This window comes from Phaethon aethereus (assembly GCF_964289735.1).
Source record: "Phaethon aethereus genome assembly, chromosome: 20".
Lineage (NCBI taxonomy): Eukaryota > Metazoa > Chordata > Aves > Phaethontiformes > Phaethontidae > Phaethon > Phaethon aethereus.
This window is the reverse complement of record NC_138596.1, coordinates 1,971,236-1,989,696: the sequence shown is the minus strand read 5'-3', so window position 1 is coordinate 1,989,696 and position 18,461 is coordinate 1,971,236. Positions and strand designations below refer to the sequence as shown.

The 18,461-nt window shown below is 44.5% G+C and overlaps 1 protein-coding gene across 1 annotated transcript in view; it reads right to left on the bottom strand.

Annotated features, from left to right (window-relative positions):
* PNPLA7 (patatin like domain 7, lysophospholipase) overlaps window positions 1-18,461 on the bottom strand; it is a 123,498-nt gene that overhangs the window by 35,240 nt on the left and 69,797 nt on the right. Inside the window, exons 22-25 of the mRNA XM_082009091.1 lie at window positions 14,463-14,526; window positions 13,780-13,948; window positions 12,485-12,667; window positions 11,692-11,810 (exon numbers count right to left, since the gene is read on the bottom strand). Of these exons, the coding sequence (XP_081865217.1) occupies window positions 11,692-11,810; window positions 12,485-12,667; window positions 13,780-13,948; window positions 14,463-14,526 (535 nt within the window). The remainder of the gene's footprint in view (window positions 1-11,691; window positions 11,811-12,484; window positions 12,668-13,779; window positions 13,949-14,462; window positions 14,527-18,461) is intronic.

Here is an 18,461-nt window from a genome sequence, read left to right as displayed (position 1 = left end):
AAGCCGTCACCTCTGCATCTTGCATCGGCAGAGTCCCTGGCAATAATAAAATCTTCCAGCTAAATGTGTAACAGCCACATATCTCCAACAGACACATCGATTTCAAAGCACTGACCTGCAAGATGGGAACAAAAGTACTTTTCTTGCTCAGAAAGGGACCTCCTATTGACTGCCAGACTAACTTATGTTTCATTTATACACAACCACAAAGCTGATTCTTCCAGTTCCAGCACCCTGAACAGCTTTGTGGTTGAATCCATTTGTGCAAACTAAAATCCCAAGGAAAGGCAAATGTGAACCCACCTAATTTCTCCATGCAGCACCCGGAGTCCTAAAGACATTACTTCTTCCTAAATGTTTTCTCCCTTCCCTACAGCTTTAGGCCCTCATTACCCCAGCAATGCTACTCCATGAAACTTTTCAACAACTCCTTGCTGTTTGTTCTCTCTTGGCCGCTTCTTCGCAGCTCATGGTGTACGTAAACGCGGGCAGGCTGCCAAGGGAAGCTGAGGGCCGGAGCTAGCGCTTTGCCAGGCAGCACGCGTCCCGCTCACCGACGACTTGCCGGTGCACCACAGACAGCCGGTGTGTGCAGCTCTCATACTTCGACTAAAGAGGAAAAGAAATTGAAACAGGGATCTAGCTCCTGGCTAACAGAGTACTAGCACAGAAAAAAACCCAGGGATTCTGTGTTTCTTGTACTAGCAGGCACAATTTCACAGGGGATCTGTCCTGTTTTAGGGCAATGAGTGAAAACACAAGTTTTTCACACTGGCAAGCGGAGTATAAAGGACAATTGCTTGTGGCAACACTGTACGTACAGACCAGTGCCAGAGCACTCGTGTGGAGCAGAGAAGGGATGGGGAAAATCTCCGGTTACCTGGCTGACACAGAGCTGAATGTCCAGAGGAAAGGAGGAACAGGGGAGTCCGTCTAGATACAGGGAAGAAGCGTCTCGCATAGGGGATGCGCAGTGTGTGGCCGGAGCTGCACACGCAGCTCTCCTTTGCCTTAAAGCCGCCTGACGGTGCAGCTGGATGGAGCATTTCCCCTGCCAGGATTAACGCCCGTCCCCAGGACAGTGACAGGGACTCCTGGCACCAAGGACAAATGACTTAGAAGATTATTTTCAAATAACTTGCACCAGAACCTAAAGATTTACTCTAGAAGTGCAGAGTCTATATATTAACAAAAACTCTTTTCCATCATATATCACTCCCTAGGACAGGCCTGATTACTTAGCGCCCTTTGCAGCAAGAGCAGAAACAGCACCGACCAGCTCGAGGAGGAACTGGAAATAAAGAGCCACGCTCCGGAGTTTCACCCCTGCCACTGCCAACCTGATCCGAGCCAGGCAAGTCACGGGCTGCTCGGTGCATCGGCTGCCCTGTGGTGCCGCTTACCGCGCTGCTTACCAAGCTCATGCTTGCAACAGGCTTTAAAAGCCTCCAAAAGCAGTGCAGTACTTCCTAAATTCCGAGCACCATTTCTTCTTTACTACTAATGGTCACAAATAAATGACCACGAAGCAGGGAGAGTATTTTTGGGGTTGAAGACGTGCTTCCTTGAAATAACGTGGCACAGCAAGCAGAGAGCAAAGCACTTCTGGCAGAAGGTCTTGCAGGAAAATTCCTGCTCCTGAAAAAAGCCCTTGCTTTCATCCCCTGGGAAATGCTGCTGGCATGTGACTGTAATGCACGAAGGCCAGATAAAAGAAAAATTCTCTTGTAAGACGTGCATGTGTCTGCTCCACACGTGCCTGCCAGAGCTCAGATTAGATACGACTCTCAGGAAGATGCATGCAAATGCAGCAGGACAGTTCAGATTAAAGTGTCAGCAGGAATACAGGCTGTCCTCTGTGCTCAGCTGGCGGGGGGGCCTGAAGAAAATACAATTAATAAAAAAACAGAGACAATATTTTCTCCACAAGCCACATTTAACCTATCAATAAGATGTTGCTTGTCAGTGTTAGGAAGAACAAACGCGATACCGTGAGCATGCAGAGAGGGGACACACGTTTTTCAGACCGTGACTAATGGAGCAGCAAGGCAAGGCTGCAGCGTGATCGTTGCTGCACACCTCCAAGGTCCACTTCAGCTTCAGAAAAGAAGAGGAAATACAGCTCAGGTATTCAGTCTCCCCAGCACCCACCTCTTCTCCTAATACACTGATCAGGATCAAGGAGATCTCTCTGAATGCACTGAAGAGATGCTATTTCCTTTGGTTAAAAACAGCATTAAGGCCATGGCTGCTGCAGAGCTCTACCACATCTCTAACCAAAGCCTCTAACCAAAGCCTCCCCAGAGCAGGATACATGGCTTGTTGCACCACCTTCCTGATGTAGTTAAGTAGCAAAGCAGGTAGAAAATTGCCCAGGGGACTTTACTAAGCTGCACTAGAGCCTAACAAAACTGAATTAAGGCTCCCTCATAACCTTAAAACTGCTGAAGAAGCAAAGCTATACAAATAAAAACAACTCTTCCTTCATAGGACAGCTTTGATTGAAAGCACGTTACGAGCAGTCGTTAGATCACCCAGCTTACGGGGTAAGCACAGATGAGTATGTATTTACTATATCCGTTTTAGAGATGTGCAAAAGTGGTGAGTTGGGCAACCGTTCCCGCAACGCTGCTTTGAAAGTGCTAGAAAAAAAAAACTGAAGGTGACTGAGCCTCCAGGCCACGGGAACAGACAGCACATCCCGAAACCCTGCCAGGTACGGCATGCGGGCTCACCTGTACTTCTCGGACCGGGATCCCAAAACTGGGCCTGGTTACTGAATTAATGGGTCTCAGACTAATGGATAACAGTTCTGTAGCAGATGTAGCTGTATCTGAATACCTTCTTTTCTAGTGGTGGTGTTAGATACCTTCTTAGAGTCATCCTGGAGGTGCTCATTGTATTGGAGCAGGGAGAAAGATGAGACATTATTTAAAGTGTCTATAGAGTGGTATCTGGAAACGTGAAATTAAGAGAATCTTCTTCTTTATGTAAAAAGAAGCATTTTTTGGTACACGTTTTGTTGCTAATCCCGATGTTGAGTGGTACAGCCACTGACTTAGAAATCAAGCAAGTCTTCCACAAGTTGCAACTGTATTATCTCCAGTTTGGCACCTTCAATCTTTTGCAGCTGAAACAATACATACAGACATCGCTTTGAGAACTAATCATACTTGTATCTTTCCAATAACATTATCTCTCAGTTTTCCTGCTCATGAAACTTCCCGGTATCATAAATTTGCCAGAATAATTATAGTGATTGAGCTGCCTGCTCAAAACAGAAACCAGACCGCTGCATTTCTGCTCCTGCTGTACTACTTGCACACTTACGAGGAAGTTTCAAATCAAGACAATATTAATTAATTAAGCCCCATTTCTAAGCTAAATAGAGGGAATAATCCCACATTACCTGGTTCTCACCCCAACATCCAGCTACCAACAGGATCCTTCTCGGCAGATGCCCTGAAGGAAGCTTTCTCCCTTCCACTGCCCCTTTTTAAAACTGACCCCAGTTACACACGTATTGATCCAGAGACGAGAATTCTTCCTGTCTTCCCCTCCATTAGCAACTGCCTCGTTTCATCTTCCCACTTAGCTCTGCCCCCAGATTCCCCCTATCTCCTCAACTCAGAGCTAAGGAGCCATTTTTATGCTCTAGAGACGGCGCGTTAACCCTGTGCGCTCAGGGCTACGCACGCACGTTCGGAAGAAAAAGCAACTCCTATTTATTACAACCCCAGTGAAACTACCTTCCTGCAAGAAAACCCAAATACAGTGTCCTTTTAGCACTGATCCTGTTTCTGCCCTATATGCTCACTTTAGAACAAACTCTAATCAGAGAGAGTTGTGCCTGACAGAAGTAAATGAGTAAAAATTTACTCCAGGAGGGCTGTCAGATCTACCCAGTCCCGGGGTGTGAAGGGATATGTAAGCCAGCCATTGGAGGGGAGAAAAACCACAAAATAAAACCAGAATAAAAGTAAATCAGAAAATGCACCAGGGTTTTTGTTTTCTGATACCACCAGCCAGCAGCATGCTCCGGTGTGTGGAGGAAGAGGAAGGAGGGGAGAAAGGCTGGGTGGCAAACTGCACCCCACCATCACTCCCTGCTTGGGGAAGGCAAACAAAATCCTGTCTCTTACTCTAAGCCAAAAAACAATTCAGCTATCTGCAAAGAAAGATAATTTCTTTGTAAAACAAACATATCTCCCCCTCCTTTCCCCACCCCTTTGAGAGTTAATTGTGAAAAGTCTTAGAAGAACCCTTTTTAAGCACAGAAGCTGCAGAAATAAAAGTTAGAACCACTCTCTTTAAAGAATTTAACTGTGGTTTTACTCACAACTTCTCCAATCTCCTTTTTCTTAACAGGAAAGCTCATTGCCCAGATAAGGTTAGATAGAGATTCTTAAAAATCACAGCTTTACCATCTTCTTGAAAGCACGTGGACTTCCCAACAGAGCATTATGACGGCTACACGGAAAGTGCTCCCTCAAACCTGCAGCTCCATAACAACACACACTTTTTTGTTCAGCTGATAACAAGAGTTAAATCATAACTCCACCATCTCCTTGTTTAATTTCATCCGTACATCAAAGTACTGCTATGAATAAATGAGTTTGGTGGGTTGAAGACTGGCGATCAGGACAGGACAGTCCAAGTGAACCACTGAAAAAAAAAATTGATTGCAAGTCATAACTTTGAAGGAGATGGCTCCCAAGCTCCTGCTGCTCGGAGGATTTAATAGAAGCCATTAAAATCTTCAACCTCCATGGCAAATGGCAGCAAATGAGCAATTACGTACATGCTACAGATGGGAAAAAGAAAAATCAGATCATTAAGCATTACATGGGTGCCAAGCCACATGAACGTGCTTTTATGTGCATGTGATGACCCAACTATTACACAACTGACCAAGCAATTAGCATTCCGATCTGGTAACAGCCACGTGGCTCTGTCCGTGTTTAAGACAACTGCACTTTGAGACAGAATTTTGAACTGATGCACAAACACAATTAATACGCCTGAGCTCTTGGGCAATACACAAGATGGTCCGTCCCCGAAGAAATCAAAACAAAACCTCTTAGGAGCAATTACGCTGCAGTCTATTACCAACCACTTGCAAACAAAGTCTGAAGCCTTCAATACAAATTCAGAGCCACATCTCACGAGGTTTTCCCTCAACAAAAGCAAATACTCAGAACTCACTGTTTTATTTTTAGGACTTGGGTTTTGTTTGTTCAAACAATATACGCTAGGGCTGACCTGGATAAGACTCAAATTAGGTATCCACACATAAGCTAACATCATCTTTTCCAAGGAAGAGCCCACATACCTTATCACTCTCCTTCAGCCTCTTACGAAGCAGCACGGAAAGTAAAACACCAAGTCAAAGGTGTAATTTTATCTTTAAGGATAAAGAGTTTAGACTCTTCTTTATTTTAGCTCCCGGCTATTGCCCTGAAATCAAATCTGCTTTCTGAAAGACAGAGGGAATCCAGGAGCCTGACTGCGTGGCTGACACTGGAATTCAGATTTCGGTTTGGTTTTTCTGCACATGGCGATGGATGCTCTACTCATGACAAGAGCACAAATATGCAGGGCACAGGCCACTTCCCCAAACACCTACATGAATAATTACAAGCTCTGAAGCTCCCATACATCAATGTGATCTTCAAAAAGGAGTATAAAAAAGAAAAATTACAGCTCCACTGTGCACTGAGATACAGATATCTATCTACGCACGCAAAAACATATTACAGGTCATCAAATAGCTTCCCTTCCTCCGAAATGCGCACCATCCACAGCGGCAAGCTAACCATGCGTGAAGGATGGTGAAGATCGCAGGCTGACGAATGCAAAGGCCACGAAGATTAACCTCAGGGCTGCCAACTTTCTGCCCTTCCAAATGTCAAAAGACAGATTTGGCCTGGTGTACAAAGGGATTACTTTGAAGAAAAGGAACTGGAGGAAGGATATCTCAAGTATTCAAGGAGAGGGGGTTTTATGACACAAAGCAGGTTCAGCCTCCTTCGTATCCTTCGGACGCTTCCATACTGCAGGAATCTTGCTTCATCAGCCATTATTGGCCAGTGACGGACTGCAGATGCTGGACGGTAAGCTTTATTCTTCCATTTTAAAGAAAAGCAGCAGCATTTTTCAAGTTTCTCTCATATTTCAGTTCCACTTCCTGACACTCTTTACAGCAATATTAGGATGAGGAACGGGATCCTTTTAGCGGTGCGTATTCTTCAAGGCCTGTATCACTATATAAAAGGGAAGCAGAGTCCTTACATGCCATCTCAGTATCTTGAGCAAGCAATCGGAAATTAAACATGAATTTCATGGATGCTGCCTGACTGTATTAGGGGGAGAGAAAAAGAAAGAACAGGGATTGCAAAAAATCCTCACTCTTATGTTGCATAAGTAAAAATTAGGAAACGGTGTGAACTGAGTGCAGAAGGACCCAATCTGTGCCAGACCGGCTCCGTACGGGACTGCCAGACACCGAGCTGGAGGCAGGGATCCCCGCCAAACCCAAGCAGAGCCCAGCACCACTGACCGCCGCTCCCCGCTGCGCGAAGGCTGCTTGCCTGCCTGGGGAGAGTGCTGGGACCTGCATCAGCTCTACAAGATCAGGCATCACCACGTCCAGCCATTAACCCTTCCATGGTACCAGGAAACCAAATGCACCCCCCGGGTGGATTAGGACCTGGCACATCCTACAGGCTCAGTTTCAGAGGCAGCTCCTCAGGAACCTGCTGGCTTCCACCAGAGCCCTCTGCTACAGCATCTCTGCACTGGGGGAGAAGATACCAGCTGACGCTGGGGACTACAGGGTTTGCTTGTGTGGGCTCTTGGCTGCCCAGAACAGGCAAGGGTACCCTCAAATCTCAGCAGCCCCTGCAAAAATGTTGACCGTGTCTTGGCACTGTACTCAGACAACACGAACAGGGTTACCAGCAGCCTGTTATTCCTCAGCCAGTGCACACTGAAAGAGAGTTAACTTCATCATAATAATGTTAGGTTTCAAGCAAATTCCCCCACCACATCCAACCCATGAGACGAAAGCATAAATCCATATACATTTAGAAATAACGAAACCCTCCTAAAATGCCAAACAATTCCTAGTGGTAATAGTTCATACTACTTTTCCATGCAAGTGCTTCAGAGCAATTTATAAACGGTGACCTGCACAGATGCCAAATGCCTCGTTTTACAAAAGGAGAACACAAGTTATAAGCATTTAAGCCATTTGCTCAAGCCTGTGCGATGTCAGGAGTTGAACACCAGTGAAGTGATTTAACCCTCAATAGCTGCAGTAACTCATGACATCACAAGCACCTCGGAGAGGCTGTTGTTGCTCTTTCAGAACCATCTTAGCCAAAGTCAGAATGAAGAACAATGGTTTTAGCAAGAATTTTGTTTCATAATTTACTTCAGAACAAGTTTTTTTTATCAGACTGTTTTTTGAATACTTCAAAGAATCAGAATCTGATTTTTACACATTTTTCAAGGTGTCAGCCCTCTGTTTACTGTGAATTTTAAGCACTGTGAGATAGAGATAACAAATGAAGGGGATACCTGTACCCCATTATAAACTACTGAGAGCAACCTTAAACATTGCTATCAATAGTCCATTTGCAAAATGCAGTGCGGCCCTGAAGCTCACTGCACGATCTGAGAATTATTTCAAAGCCAGGTGCATTTCTGTTAAGTCGACAAATAAGGACACCCCACAGTATGGTAGAAGCAGTTGGCAAACTATATTTTTTGCAATAGGTCCTTTGAGAGAGGACTTGAAAGCAAAGACCGAGAAAGGAACTGAAGGGCAGATCTAAAGACGACAAGCAGGAATGACAGTGGAATGAAAACACGTTTTATTCTTTGTGGAATCAGCGTCTTGGAGTCAAACACTGAGAGCACAGAAGGCAAACGTAATCTCCCGAGAGCAGAACAATTATGAGATCTGCCTCTCGGGCGCCCGTCTAATCTTTTCATCATTGGGTAAAGCCATCGAATCAGAAGATAAAGCCAGGCTTTAAGGAGCACAGAGACCCAAGTCAGGCTCAGCGCAGCAGCCAATAAGTGACCGAGTGGGAGATGGACCCACACATCTGGCCTTCTTGAAGAGCATGGAGTGCGAGCACCCTGCACATGGCACTGGCTCCAGGAGCATGGGCAGACAGACTGGGCGACAAGTGGGTTCACCGGACACAAATATCTCCATAACAAGGCAAGCATAACTCGCTTCTCTTGTGCTGCTGCTTTTATCCTTCCTTTTCAGAGGGCCAGAGCTGAAAGTAAAGAAGAAAAGGCAGAAAGAACAAGTGGATGAAACAGGCTAACTGTCCAAAATGAAAAGGTGTGAGTCTGAGCCAAATAGAGTCAGCAAGAACGAGCTGTGGAAAAAAAATACATGACCTATCAAGAGCTGAGGTGAAATAACAAGTTTGAGGAGAAAACTACCTGGAAAAAGGAGAAAAGAAAAGATGCCCTGATGAAATAGCTACAAACATCCTTCAACAGCAGCTCCTCAGGGAAGGCTTAAATGCCCTGCCTGGAGGAAAGGGCCGTGGAGAGAAGGGAAAGGCACGGCCTTCTGCGGAGCCCCATCTACCCATGCACCACGTAGCAGGGACGGGGCAGGACACGCGGACCCCACAAGTACCAGACGGTAAAGGTCTCTGGCCCCACGTGCATTCGCTCTCAGCATGAACGTGCGGCTGATTATTATGCCTTACTTTAGATAGCACATCCGAAAAAGGCAAGTAATATCTTTCAACAATAGTTCTTTCCTTCTCAGTAAGTGCATCTTATGCACATCACATATTTGTATCACGTGTGTTACCGCAAATACAGTTTCCTATCAAAACAGCCAAATAGGAACAGGTCTAAAGCTTTGTATTTTCCCACTATGCCTATGTGGAATAGGCACGTTGAACCAAATTCACTCCTGGAATCATGACATTATAATCAACAACAAAAGCTTGTCATCACAATTTTGTTTAAGCCAGTCTTCTGAAACAGCACGACCCTTTATTTTTTTTCCAAAGCCCTAGGTATTCCCAGATACTTCTGTATTCATTATTTACTCCCCATAGACTTTTGTTTTCAAACAACTTTGCTAAGACAACTATAGAAAACCAAAGAAAGTGTGGGCTGTACGTGGAATGGCTAAAGGTCATGAGAATGATGTATGGAAGGGTTTATGCCTTTGTTCATTATTCTTGCAACTACAGTTCAAAGGTATTTATTTTCCAAACACAGATCCCCTTTCCTTCCCTCAAACACCACAATGTTTCTAACTGAAATTGAGTTAGCACTCAACAAAAGCAAAACACTATAATTTTGGAACTGTATTGCTTCAATTTGTTTTATTTTTATAGTTGCAAGAGAAGGAAAACCTTTAGTTCCTATGAGCCTTTTGTCATCACAAACCACAAAGATAATTACTAGGAAGCTGCTCTGGTAAAACCTCCCAAACTGACCGTCACTGGGAAGCCAGACAAACATTCCCAAAATAACAATAATTGATATTACTGGAGTCACAGAACACAATACCTTTAACAGAAATAACCACCAGCCAGCACCCTGTAACTATCAGTTCTCTCTGGTTTTTGTGACCAGTATGATCCATGCTTCCAGAACAAGACAGGAAGTTACTTTGTGTAGTATAGTATCCCAAGGCTACAGGAACCATGAAGAGCCTGCGCAGCAACCCATCATGATGTTTTTAGCTGGAATGGGCTTTAATCACAGGATGATTTTAAGTAGCTGGTACATAATCCCTTGAAGTTCCCTTGTTAGTAGTGATGGGAACCCAAGAACTTACTTTGACTTGCAAACCTTCTAAAGGCAGATTTTTACAGAGTTCTGAGTAATTTTGTCCTTTCCCCTAAGTCTTAATTATATTTTCATTTCGAAAACAAATTTTTAAGAAATCCAAATCTTTCATCTAACCACAATTTAGATGACAATTCAGCTACAGAAATAGTATCCTGTATCTTTCCACTGAAAACACAATGCTCACACCATCCATGTGCCAGCATGAACCCCCAGAGAAAGCATTTTAATCCATGACATAAATAGGGTGTCAGAGAAAGAAGAAAATTATGGCATTTATCCATTCTGCCCTTTAATCCTCCTAAAGTCGTCCATATTGCATAGATGCAGAAATGAGCAAATTAATGGCTAATGGGACATGGTCACATTGCTGAACGGGTGGTGCGCATCCAGAAATCCTAAAGGCAAGACAGTAGAAGTGCAGCGGTTCAGATTTGTGGTGGAGGACGACACAGGACCAAACAGGCTCAATAATCCTGCTCTTTCTTACCTCTGCTCTTGAAAAACAGCAGGTGGGAGCTTGCAAATTAAGTAGTAGAACAAAAAATAAATAGTTTGGCAAAAATTACAGCAGTGTTTACAGAAGGAAGAAAGGAAGGGAATGAGCAAAGTGTGCTGCCAGAAATACAGAAGTGCACATATTTTAGCATGACACAGGCTTCAGTAAAGACAGAGATATCAGATAGCTTGTAACAAAAAAAACCAAACCAAACCAAAACACCACCAGTTCTTTGCACCAGTCGATTAAAAGCCTCCTGAGATACCCAGATTAAGCAGAAGCTCCCCTCCCCTGCTTTACTTTCTGTCTCCACAGGATAGTGCTTATCTCAGAAATGAAATACTGGAATCACCTTAGGTGAGCAAACTGAAAACAAGCAGGATAAAGGCATCTTTGCAGACACTCAAAGAAACAGCCGCAGCGCTGGCTGTCTCAGCATCAAGTGACTAATCAGAACAAGCTGTCACAAAGGAGCTCTAACCTTTACCGTAGCAAATACTCCCCCCAAAGCATGCACTGGCCCAAAGACAAAAATGTGATATTTCCATGGATTTAAATAGACAGACTATGTGCAATTTTTTTTTTTTTTTTTGACAGGAGTATTTCAAAGCACTGTTTTAAAGAAAGGCTTCAAGAACACAGTGAAGACAATGAAGGCAGCACTCTCTTGAGACAAAGGACTACTAAATTGTGTCTGTCTCAGCATAAAACTCTCAAAGTAAAAACGTATTCCAAAGAAAAGTGTCACTAATAATTTATTTCCAAAGCTCACCAGGAATTCAGATGGAATTGTAATTGAGTCTTCAGCACACACCTTGCCCCTGTTTCTGCAAAAATACAATCTTTCTGTAAAGCATGGCTGTCAGAAGTGTATCGGTACCTGGGGTTTTGGGCGATTATAAAGAAGAGAACATTTGCCCATTAGAGGACATAATTCCTCTTGCTGCTCAAACTTTGAAGAGCTTTGGGGGCCTTTGAAATATTGTGAGCCATTTTCTAATATAAGAATCCATAAGGGAAAATAAAAATCCATAGTGTAGGCCAACAAAAGAAAGAAGAGTCATATTTAGTGCCCTGGTCAGCTCCTGGTATTAAGCCCAACTTAATAGAGGTCTCAAGATGTCACAAACACTCATGTTCTTTCTGCAGAAATCCAAGCACAAATCCAGACAGCAGGTTAAGTTTCTGTAACAAAAGCAACTCCTCAACATCTCCCCCAAATGCTGCTTACAGAACTGTGCTGATTTTATGGGACGCCTGTTATCCTGACGAATCTGTTGCAGCCCAGTGGCAGCGGTGCTCTGGGATCCGGTAGCAACGCACCAGGGTGCCCAGGATAAGCCACCTACCTTGCTCCTCCGCCCCCAAGGACCAGCGCAATGGCATTCCCCGTCAGAACACGAGCCAGGCGAGAAAAGTCAGAGTGACGGTCTGGTGGTTTCTGGAATACACGTTCGTACATCTCTATCTGCAGAAGAGAGGCAGAAGATGGTCATTCTAAAGGCAGGGTAGACTCTACATTACCAGCCAACAATATACTGTTAAAAAGGGGATAGCTGTTCTTCAAGCGAAAAGACGGTTAACGAACTGTCCAAACAGTGCTAGTGATCCTATGCAGCTCTCATACTTTCACAGTATCGGGGAGAATTTCATCATAGTATTTTCTTTGGAGCTATTTTTATTTCTTGACAAGGATTTGAAGTTACTGGGAAGCATCCCAAGTCTGCCTCTGCTTTACCTTTAGCATGGTTTTTGCAAACATAGGGATCCTCCCAAAGAGGAGGATTCTACCACATGTACCCACCTATCAACATGACCTTGAGATAGTATTTACTGTCTTAAGCCAAGCTAAGTATGCATCCACAAAGAAGACATGAGCCCCTTATGCCTAAAGGTAAGGATTTATACATAAGGATACCTTTCGGTATCCTTATACCTAACAGTATAAGGTATATACCTACGGATACCTAAGGGTATCCGTAAATTGAGGCCAAACAGATTTAAAGAGAACGCTATCTGTGTAACAGTCATTTGCACATCAAAATATCATGTAATATCATTACATCAGATTACTTTTGATGCACAGATTACAAGTGAAGTACTACAGCCAAGGGATCTGCCACCAAAGCAGGAATCTCTTACCAGCTTGGGCAGGCTTCTTTTGGAAAAAACTCTGCGTGGACAGTGGAGATGAAGATGAGCAGAACACCAGCTCCGCATGTTGAGCCATTCCACAGTCCGGGAAGGGAGAGGCCCATCCTCCTTGTGGAGCAGGACAAGCTGCTTCTGGGCTCGGACCGCAGTGTTCTCCAGCATTTTCTCCAGCTACAGCACATGATACACACCAAAGGAGTGGGGGTGTCAGATATTTACTGCTCCAGCATCAGTTAACGGAATACTGTATTGTGAAATACATATATCCACACACATATATATCCACATCTGACCCCTATTCCTATCTGAATCAGCAGACAACTTCGCACACTAAGAACCCTCAAACTATACTGTTAGCTGTGGGCTTACATGGCATACAGAACTCTAAAATCAAACAAGGATTCAAACCTGAATGCTCAAAAATGAACGCTTTTTACCTAAAACATAGACGATTAAATGCACACGCTGTTCATGCAAAATGAGATCGCTTCCCAAGTCACACTTAAGCCTACAAACGTTCAGCTTGTTTTTTCACTTGCAATCAGACCACTCTTTCCTCCTTGCATTCCTTGTTTTTATTTTTTTGCTGCTTTAGGCAACTGATGGAGACTTGCCTTTACTGTGCTTCCTGCCTCCCACATACAGTCATGAAGAACCAACACAAAGTGACACACAAGAACGCTGCAGATGGTAACAGTCCCAGGCTCTTTGGAGGTCAGACTCAGCACTTCACAATCCTAAAAAACGCACTTGTGACCTCATTTTTAAATTTCTTGCAGAATTTATGTGCCTGGGCAAACAACTTTGGCAGTAAAATATCAAAAATAAAGATAGATCGTAAGAGTTTAAAAACCCCAGCAGCTTACAATCTGTAATAAAATACATTAAATTATTCATACAATATAATTTCTATCTACTTTCTCCTACACACACACCATGAATTCCATCCAGGCAGAAAAGAATTTCTCTCTCTATCTGGAGATCCTGCAAAGAAATTCTGCACAGAAACGCAAAGGTTCAAAGCAATTTGGCTTTTGATTTACTATTGGCCAAAACGGCTCTTTAGAGGAGAAGAACCTAGCTAGAAATACTTCAACATACAACTTGCCCTCTCAGAAAAAGAACTGAATGAGGATCTTCTATGTATAACACACATTTCTCAGGAATATTTCATTATTTATGCTTCACTGGGTATTAAACCCATGAAAATTCATGACTACGAAACAGTCCAAATCAAAGAAAGTTGTTAACACTTCAGATACAGGAGGGAGCTATTTCCACACCTCTCCAACAGTAGGCTCCTGGTCTCCCAGTCCAACAATTAAGATGCAGTCAGCCTGCCGGATGCAGCGCTGAGTCCAGGGAGTAAGGGTGCTGTCTGCCTGGTAGAGTACAATACGGTGAATATCCTCCTGCTGTCCCAGCCAGCTAGTTAGTCGGTATTCATGGATACTGGGGACAGAAAAGAGAAAAACAAACAAAACAAACCAACAGATCCAAACTGGTTTATATCACAGCTCCTGACAGAGTAGAGAGAAATCTTACATGTCAAGCACAAAATCTGAAGGGCATCAGAGACTTGCATCCAGTCTAAGAAACTTATCTGCTCACCCTTCTATGCTCCTGCATTCTTTATTTCTCCGTTATTTATACCATTAGATATATACACACAGGACAGAGGATGCAACGATGCCTAACTTCAGTAAGACTTCCACGGCATCCCTAAGAACGAGGGCATAGTACCCACTTGGACCAATTCAGCTTTTCCAATTTCACAAGTAAGAATGTAACTATGGAAAAAAACCCACCCACATTTAAACCAAATACTCTTAGAAATGTCGTCTTGAACACCTCGATCAGAAAGCACAATATATGGGAATAAAATCCTGTGTTCTAACACACATATTTGTAAGACCAGCACAGTATCTTTCTGCATGTTTTTGGAAATAATAATGAGGGCAGTTACCTATCCAGAGCAGCAGAACCAAGTCGCTGTTTGATGTTATCACTGGTGAGCAGCAAAGCAGGACCTAGAAAAACAAAAAGCTTTGTTTGTGAATACCTGACAAACCACATCGAGAAAATGTAGCTATAACAAAAGCAGTTCTGTGACTTTGCTTTGAAGATCATGAGGGATCAGTGCATTGATCAGAACTGTAGAAGAAGGAGCTGGCACAAAGACTTAACAACAAGTTTCACACTTCTCTACACTAACATCTTCCCATTTCCTGTATTCCCAGAGCTCTGTTACTGCTTTAGTCCCAACCTACAAGTTCTCTTTTATCGCATTCCTCAATGTTATGTAGGATGACCGTTTCTACTACAGCTGCATTTTCACGAACACAACATTCAGAATATCACGTACCTTTTCCAACCAGAGAAAGCCCAGGAATCTGGTTTCAAAGACAAAAGCTATTTCACTGACCTACTGACATACATAATTTGTTCATCCTGCACTGAACCAACTCCCCAGATAAATCCTAGAACTCTCTACAGTCATACTACTTCTTATTCAATATGCCAACAGGAACCTGTATCACTACCAACACCAAGTAGAAAGAGACTCCCAAATCTGTAGGGCACAGTCCAATTCACACGACTTCCACCACCAAGACAGACATACGCACACATCTGGGAACAACATTATATCCGAGATGAACTTTGGTGCACATAGTTTCTTGTGGGCACTTCAGTCTATTTTTCTTATTAGCAATTTCATTCCATCAGCAGCAATACATGCCATATGTGGTGGAGGCTGCAGAACAACTGCAGCTAAACAAAAAAAAAAACACCCCCAAAGAAAAGAAAACTTGGGGGAGTAACCTCATACCTAAAGAAAAGATTATCTGTCTCATATTGAGAGAGAAATTCACCTTTACAAAACATGAAAGAGCAGCTACTTTGTATTAATGTTTTCATAATGTAACCCTTCATTCTTTCATTAATAAAAGAACTGAAATTTAGGTATGAAAAAACAAAACAATTATGTGAGGTCTCTCAAGGCAATAATAAAGCAGCATGGCTTAATGCATTTAGTAAAAATCAAGGAACCGTGAATGAACAACATGGTAAAAGGTCGCAATTTCATACTGATAGGCTCAAAAAGCAAAAGCCACAAGTAGAGTACCTGGAGCTGGCCATCCTGACCGTCAGGGCCAACTGACCTCCCCCATAATGCTTGATTCCTCCTGCAAAGACTGCACTCTGTTTTAACATACTTCAGTGTTAGACTTGAAAAGAGCTCAGAAGTATGATTTTTCATCTTGCATTTTCAAACATCCAAATAATGTTTGCTCTTTGTTACACTGATGATGAAGGAAGAGCAAACAAAAATGGACAAAAATAACCCATAAGCGGAGACCAAAAGATAAAAAGTTGGTAAGAAAGCACAGAAAGGAGGATGACTTGAGAGTAGAATTTAATCTCCTCATCCTGCAGTAAAGTTTATGGCAGTTGGTTCCTCTGAAAGCAACAAGATAAGCCTGGGGGGTGGCACGCCAATGTCTGAGGGATGGTGTGCTAGAAGATCCTTCGGTCTGCCGTCTACGTGGAGGCAGGGGACAGAGAGCCTTGCGGCAGCAAAGACACAAGGGTTACTGATGTGTTAGAAACCATGGAAGCGCCTAAGAATAGTCACACAGGAATTAGGGCCTCTCCCCCCAGCAAGGCGGCAGGATCAATAGCCGAGCTCAAGTGCATCTACACCAGTGCACGTGGCATGGGCAGCAAACAGGAGGAGCTGGAAGCCACTGTGCAGCACAACTATGATATAGTTGCCACCACGGAAACATGGTGGGATGACTCGCACAACTGGAGTGCTGCAATAAAAACTCTTCAGAATGGACAGGCAAGGAAGGAGAGGCGGTGGGGTAGCCCTGTATGTTGGGGAGTGTTTTGACTGTCTAGAGCTTGATGACGGTGACAATGAGGTTGACTGCTTATGGGTAAGAATCAGGGGGAAGGCCAATGAGGCAGATATTATGGTGGGAGTCTGTTACAGACCACCCAACCTGGATGAAGAGGCAGACGAAATATTCTATAAGCAGCTGGGAGAAGTCTCACAATTGCTAGCCCTTGTTCTCGTGGAAGGCTTTGACTTACCAGATGTCTGCTGGAAATACAATACAGCAGAGAGGAAACAGTCCAGGAGGTTCCTCGATTGAGGGAAGAGAATTTCCTGACACAGTTGGTGAGTGACCCAGATAGGGAAGATGTCCCGCTGGACCTGCTGTTTGTGAACAGAGAAGAACTTGTGGGCAACGTGATGGTTGGAGGCCATCTTGGGCACAGTGATCACAAAACGACAAGAGTTTTTGATTCTCTGAGAAGTAAGGAGAGGGTTCAGCAGAACTGCCACCTTGGACTTCCGGGGGCAGACTTTAGCCTGACTGGCTGACAGAGTCCCTTGGGAGGCAGCCCTGAGGGGCAAAGCTGTCCAGGAGGCTGGACGCTCTTCAAGAAGGAAATCTTAAAGGCAGAGGAGCAAGGATGTCACAAAGTTACGCAGAGAGAAAATTAGAAGGGCCAAAGCCCAGAGAGAACTTAATCTGGCTACTGCCATAAAAGACAATTTAAAATGTTTCTATGAATACTTTAGCAACAAAAGGAGGGCTAAGGAGAAGCTCCGTCCTTTACTGGATGCAGGGCGGGGGGCAGAAATAGTGACAAAGGATGAAGAAAAGGCTGAGGTATGTAATGCCTTCTTTGCCGCAGTCTTTAATAGTAAGAGCAGTTGTTCCCTGGGTACCCAGCCCCCTGAGCTGGAAGACAAGGACAGGGAGCAGAATGAAGCCCCATAATTCAAAAGGAAATGGTTAGCAACCTGCTACACCACTGAGACATGCACAAGCCTATGGGGCTGGATGGGGCCCACTGAAGGGAGCTGGTGGAAGTGCTCACCGAGCCACTTTCCATCATTTCTCAGCAGTCCTGGCTCACCAGGGAGGTCCCAGCTGACTGGAAGTTAGCAAATGTGATGCCCATGTACAAGAAGGGCCAGAAGGAGGATCTGGGGAACTACAGGCCTGTCAGCCTGACCTCAGTGCCGGGGAAGGTTATGGAGCAGATCATCATGCTGCCGGCAGGCAGCATGTACAGGACAACCAGGTAATCAGGCCCAGTCAGTATGGGTTTATGAAAGGGAGGTCCTGCTTGACTAACCTGACCTGCTTCGATGACAACATGACTTACTTGGTGGATGAGGGAAAGGCTGTGGATGTTGTCTACTTAGACTTTAGTAAAGCCTTTGATACCGTCTCCCCACAGCATTGTCCTGAAGAAACTGGCTGCTCATGGCTTGGACAGGCGTATGCTTCGCTGGGTAGAAACTGGTTGGATGGTCGGGCCCAAAGAGTTGCGGTGAGTGGAGTTCAATCCAGCTGGCGGCCGGTCACAAGTGGTGTTCCCAGGGCTCAGTATTGGGGCCAGTTCTGTTTAGCATCTTTATCAATGATCCGGATGAGAGGATTGAGTGCTCCCTCAGTAAGTCTGCAGATGACACCCAGTTGGGCAGGAGCGTTGATCTGCTTGAGAGTAAGAAGGTTCTACAGAGGGATCTGGACAGATGGACTGAGGTCAGTGGTATGACGTTCAACAGGGCTCAGTGCTGGGTCCAGCACTTGGGTCACAAGAATCCCATGCAACGCTCCAGGCCTGGGGAGGAGTGGCTGGAGAGCTGCCCGGCGGAAAAGGACCTGGTGGTGCTGGTTGACAGCCGGCTGAACATGAGCCAGCAGTGTGCCCAGGTGGCCAAGGAGGCCAACAGCGTCCTGGCCTGTATCAGCAATAGTGTGGCCAGCAGGAGCAGGGCAGGGATTGTGCCCCTGTACTCGGCACTGGTGAGTACAAAAACTATATTCAGTTTTGGGCCCCTCACTACAAGAAGGACATTGAGGTGCTGGAGCATGTCCAGAGAAGGGCAACAAAGCTGCTGAGGGGCCTGCAGCACAAGTCTGATGAGGAGCAG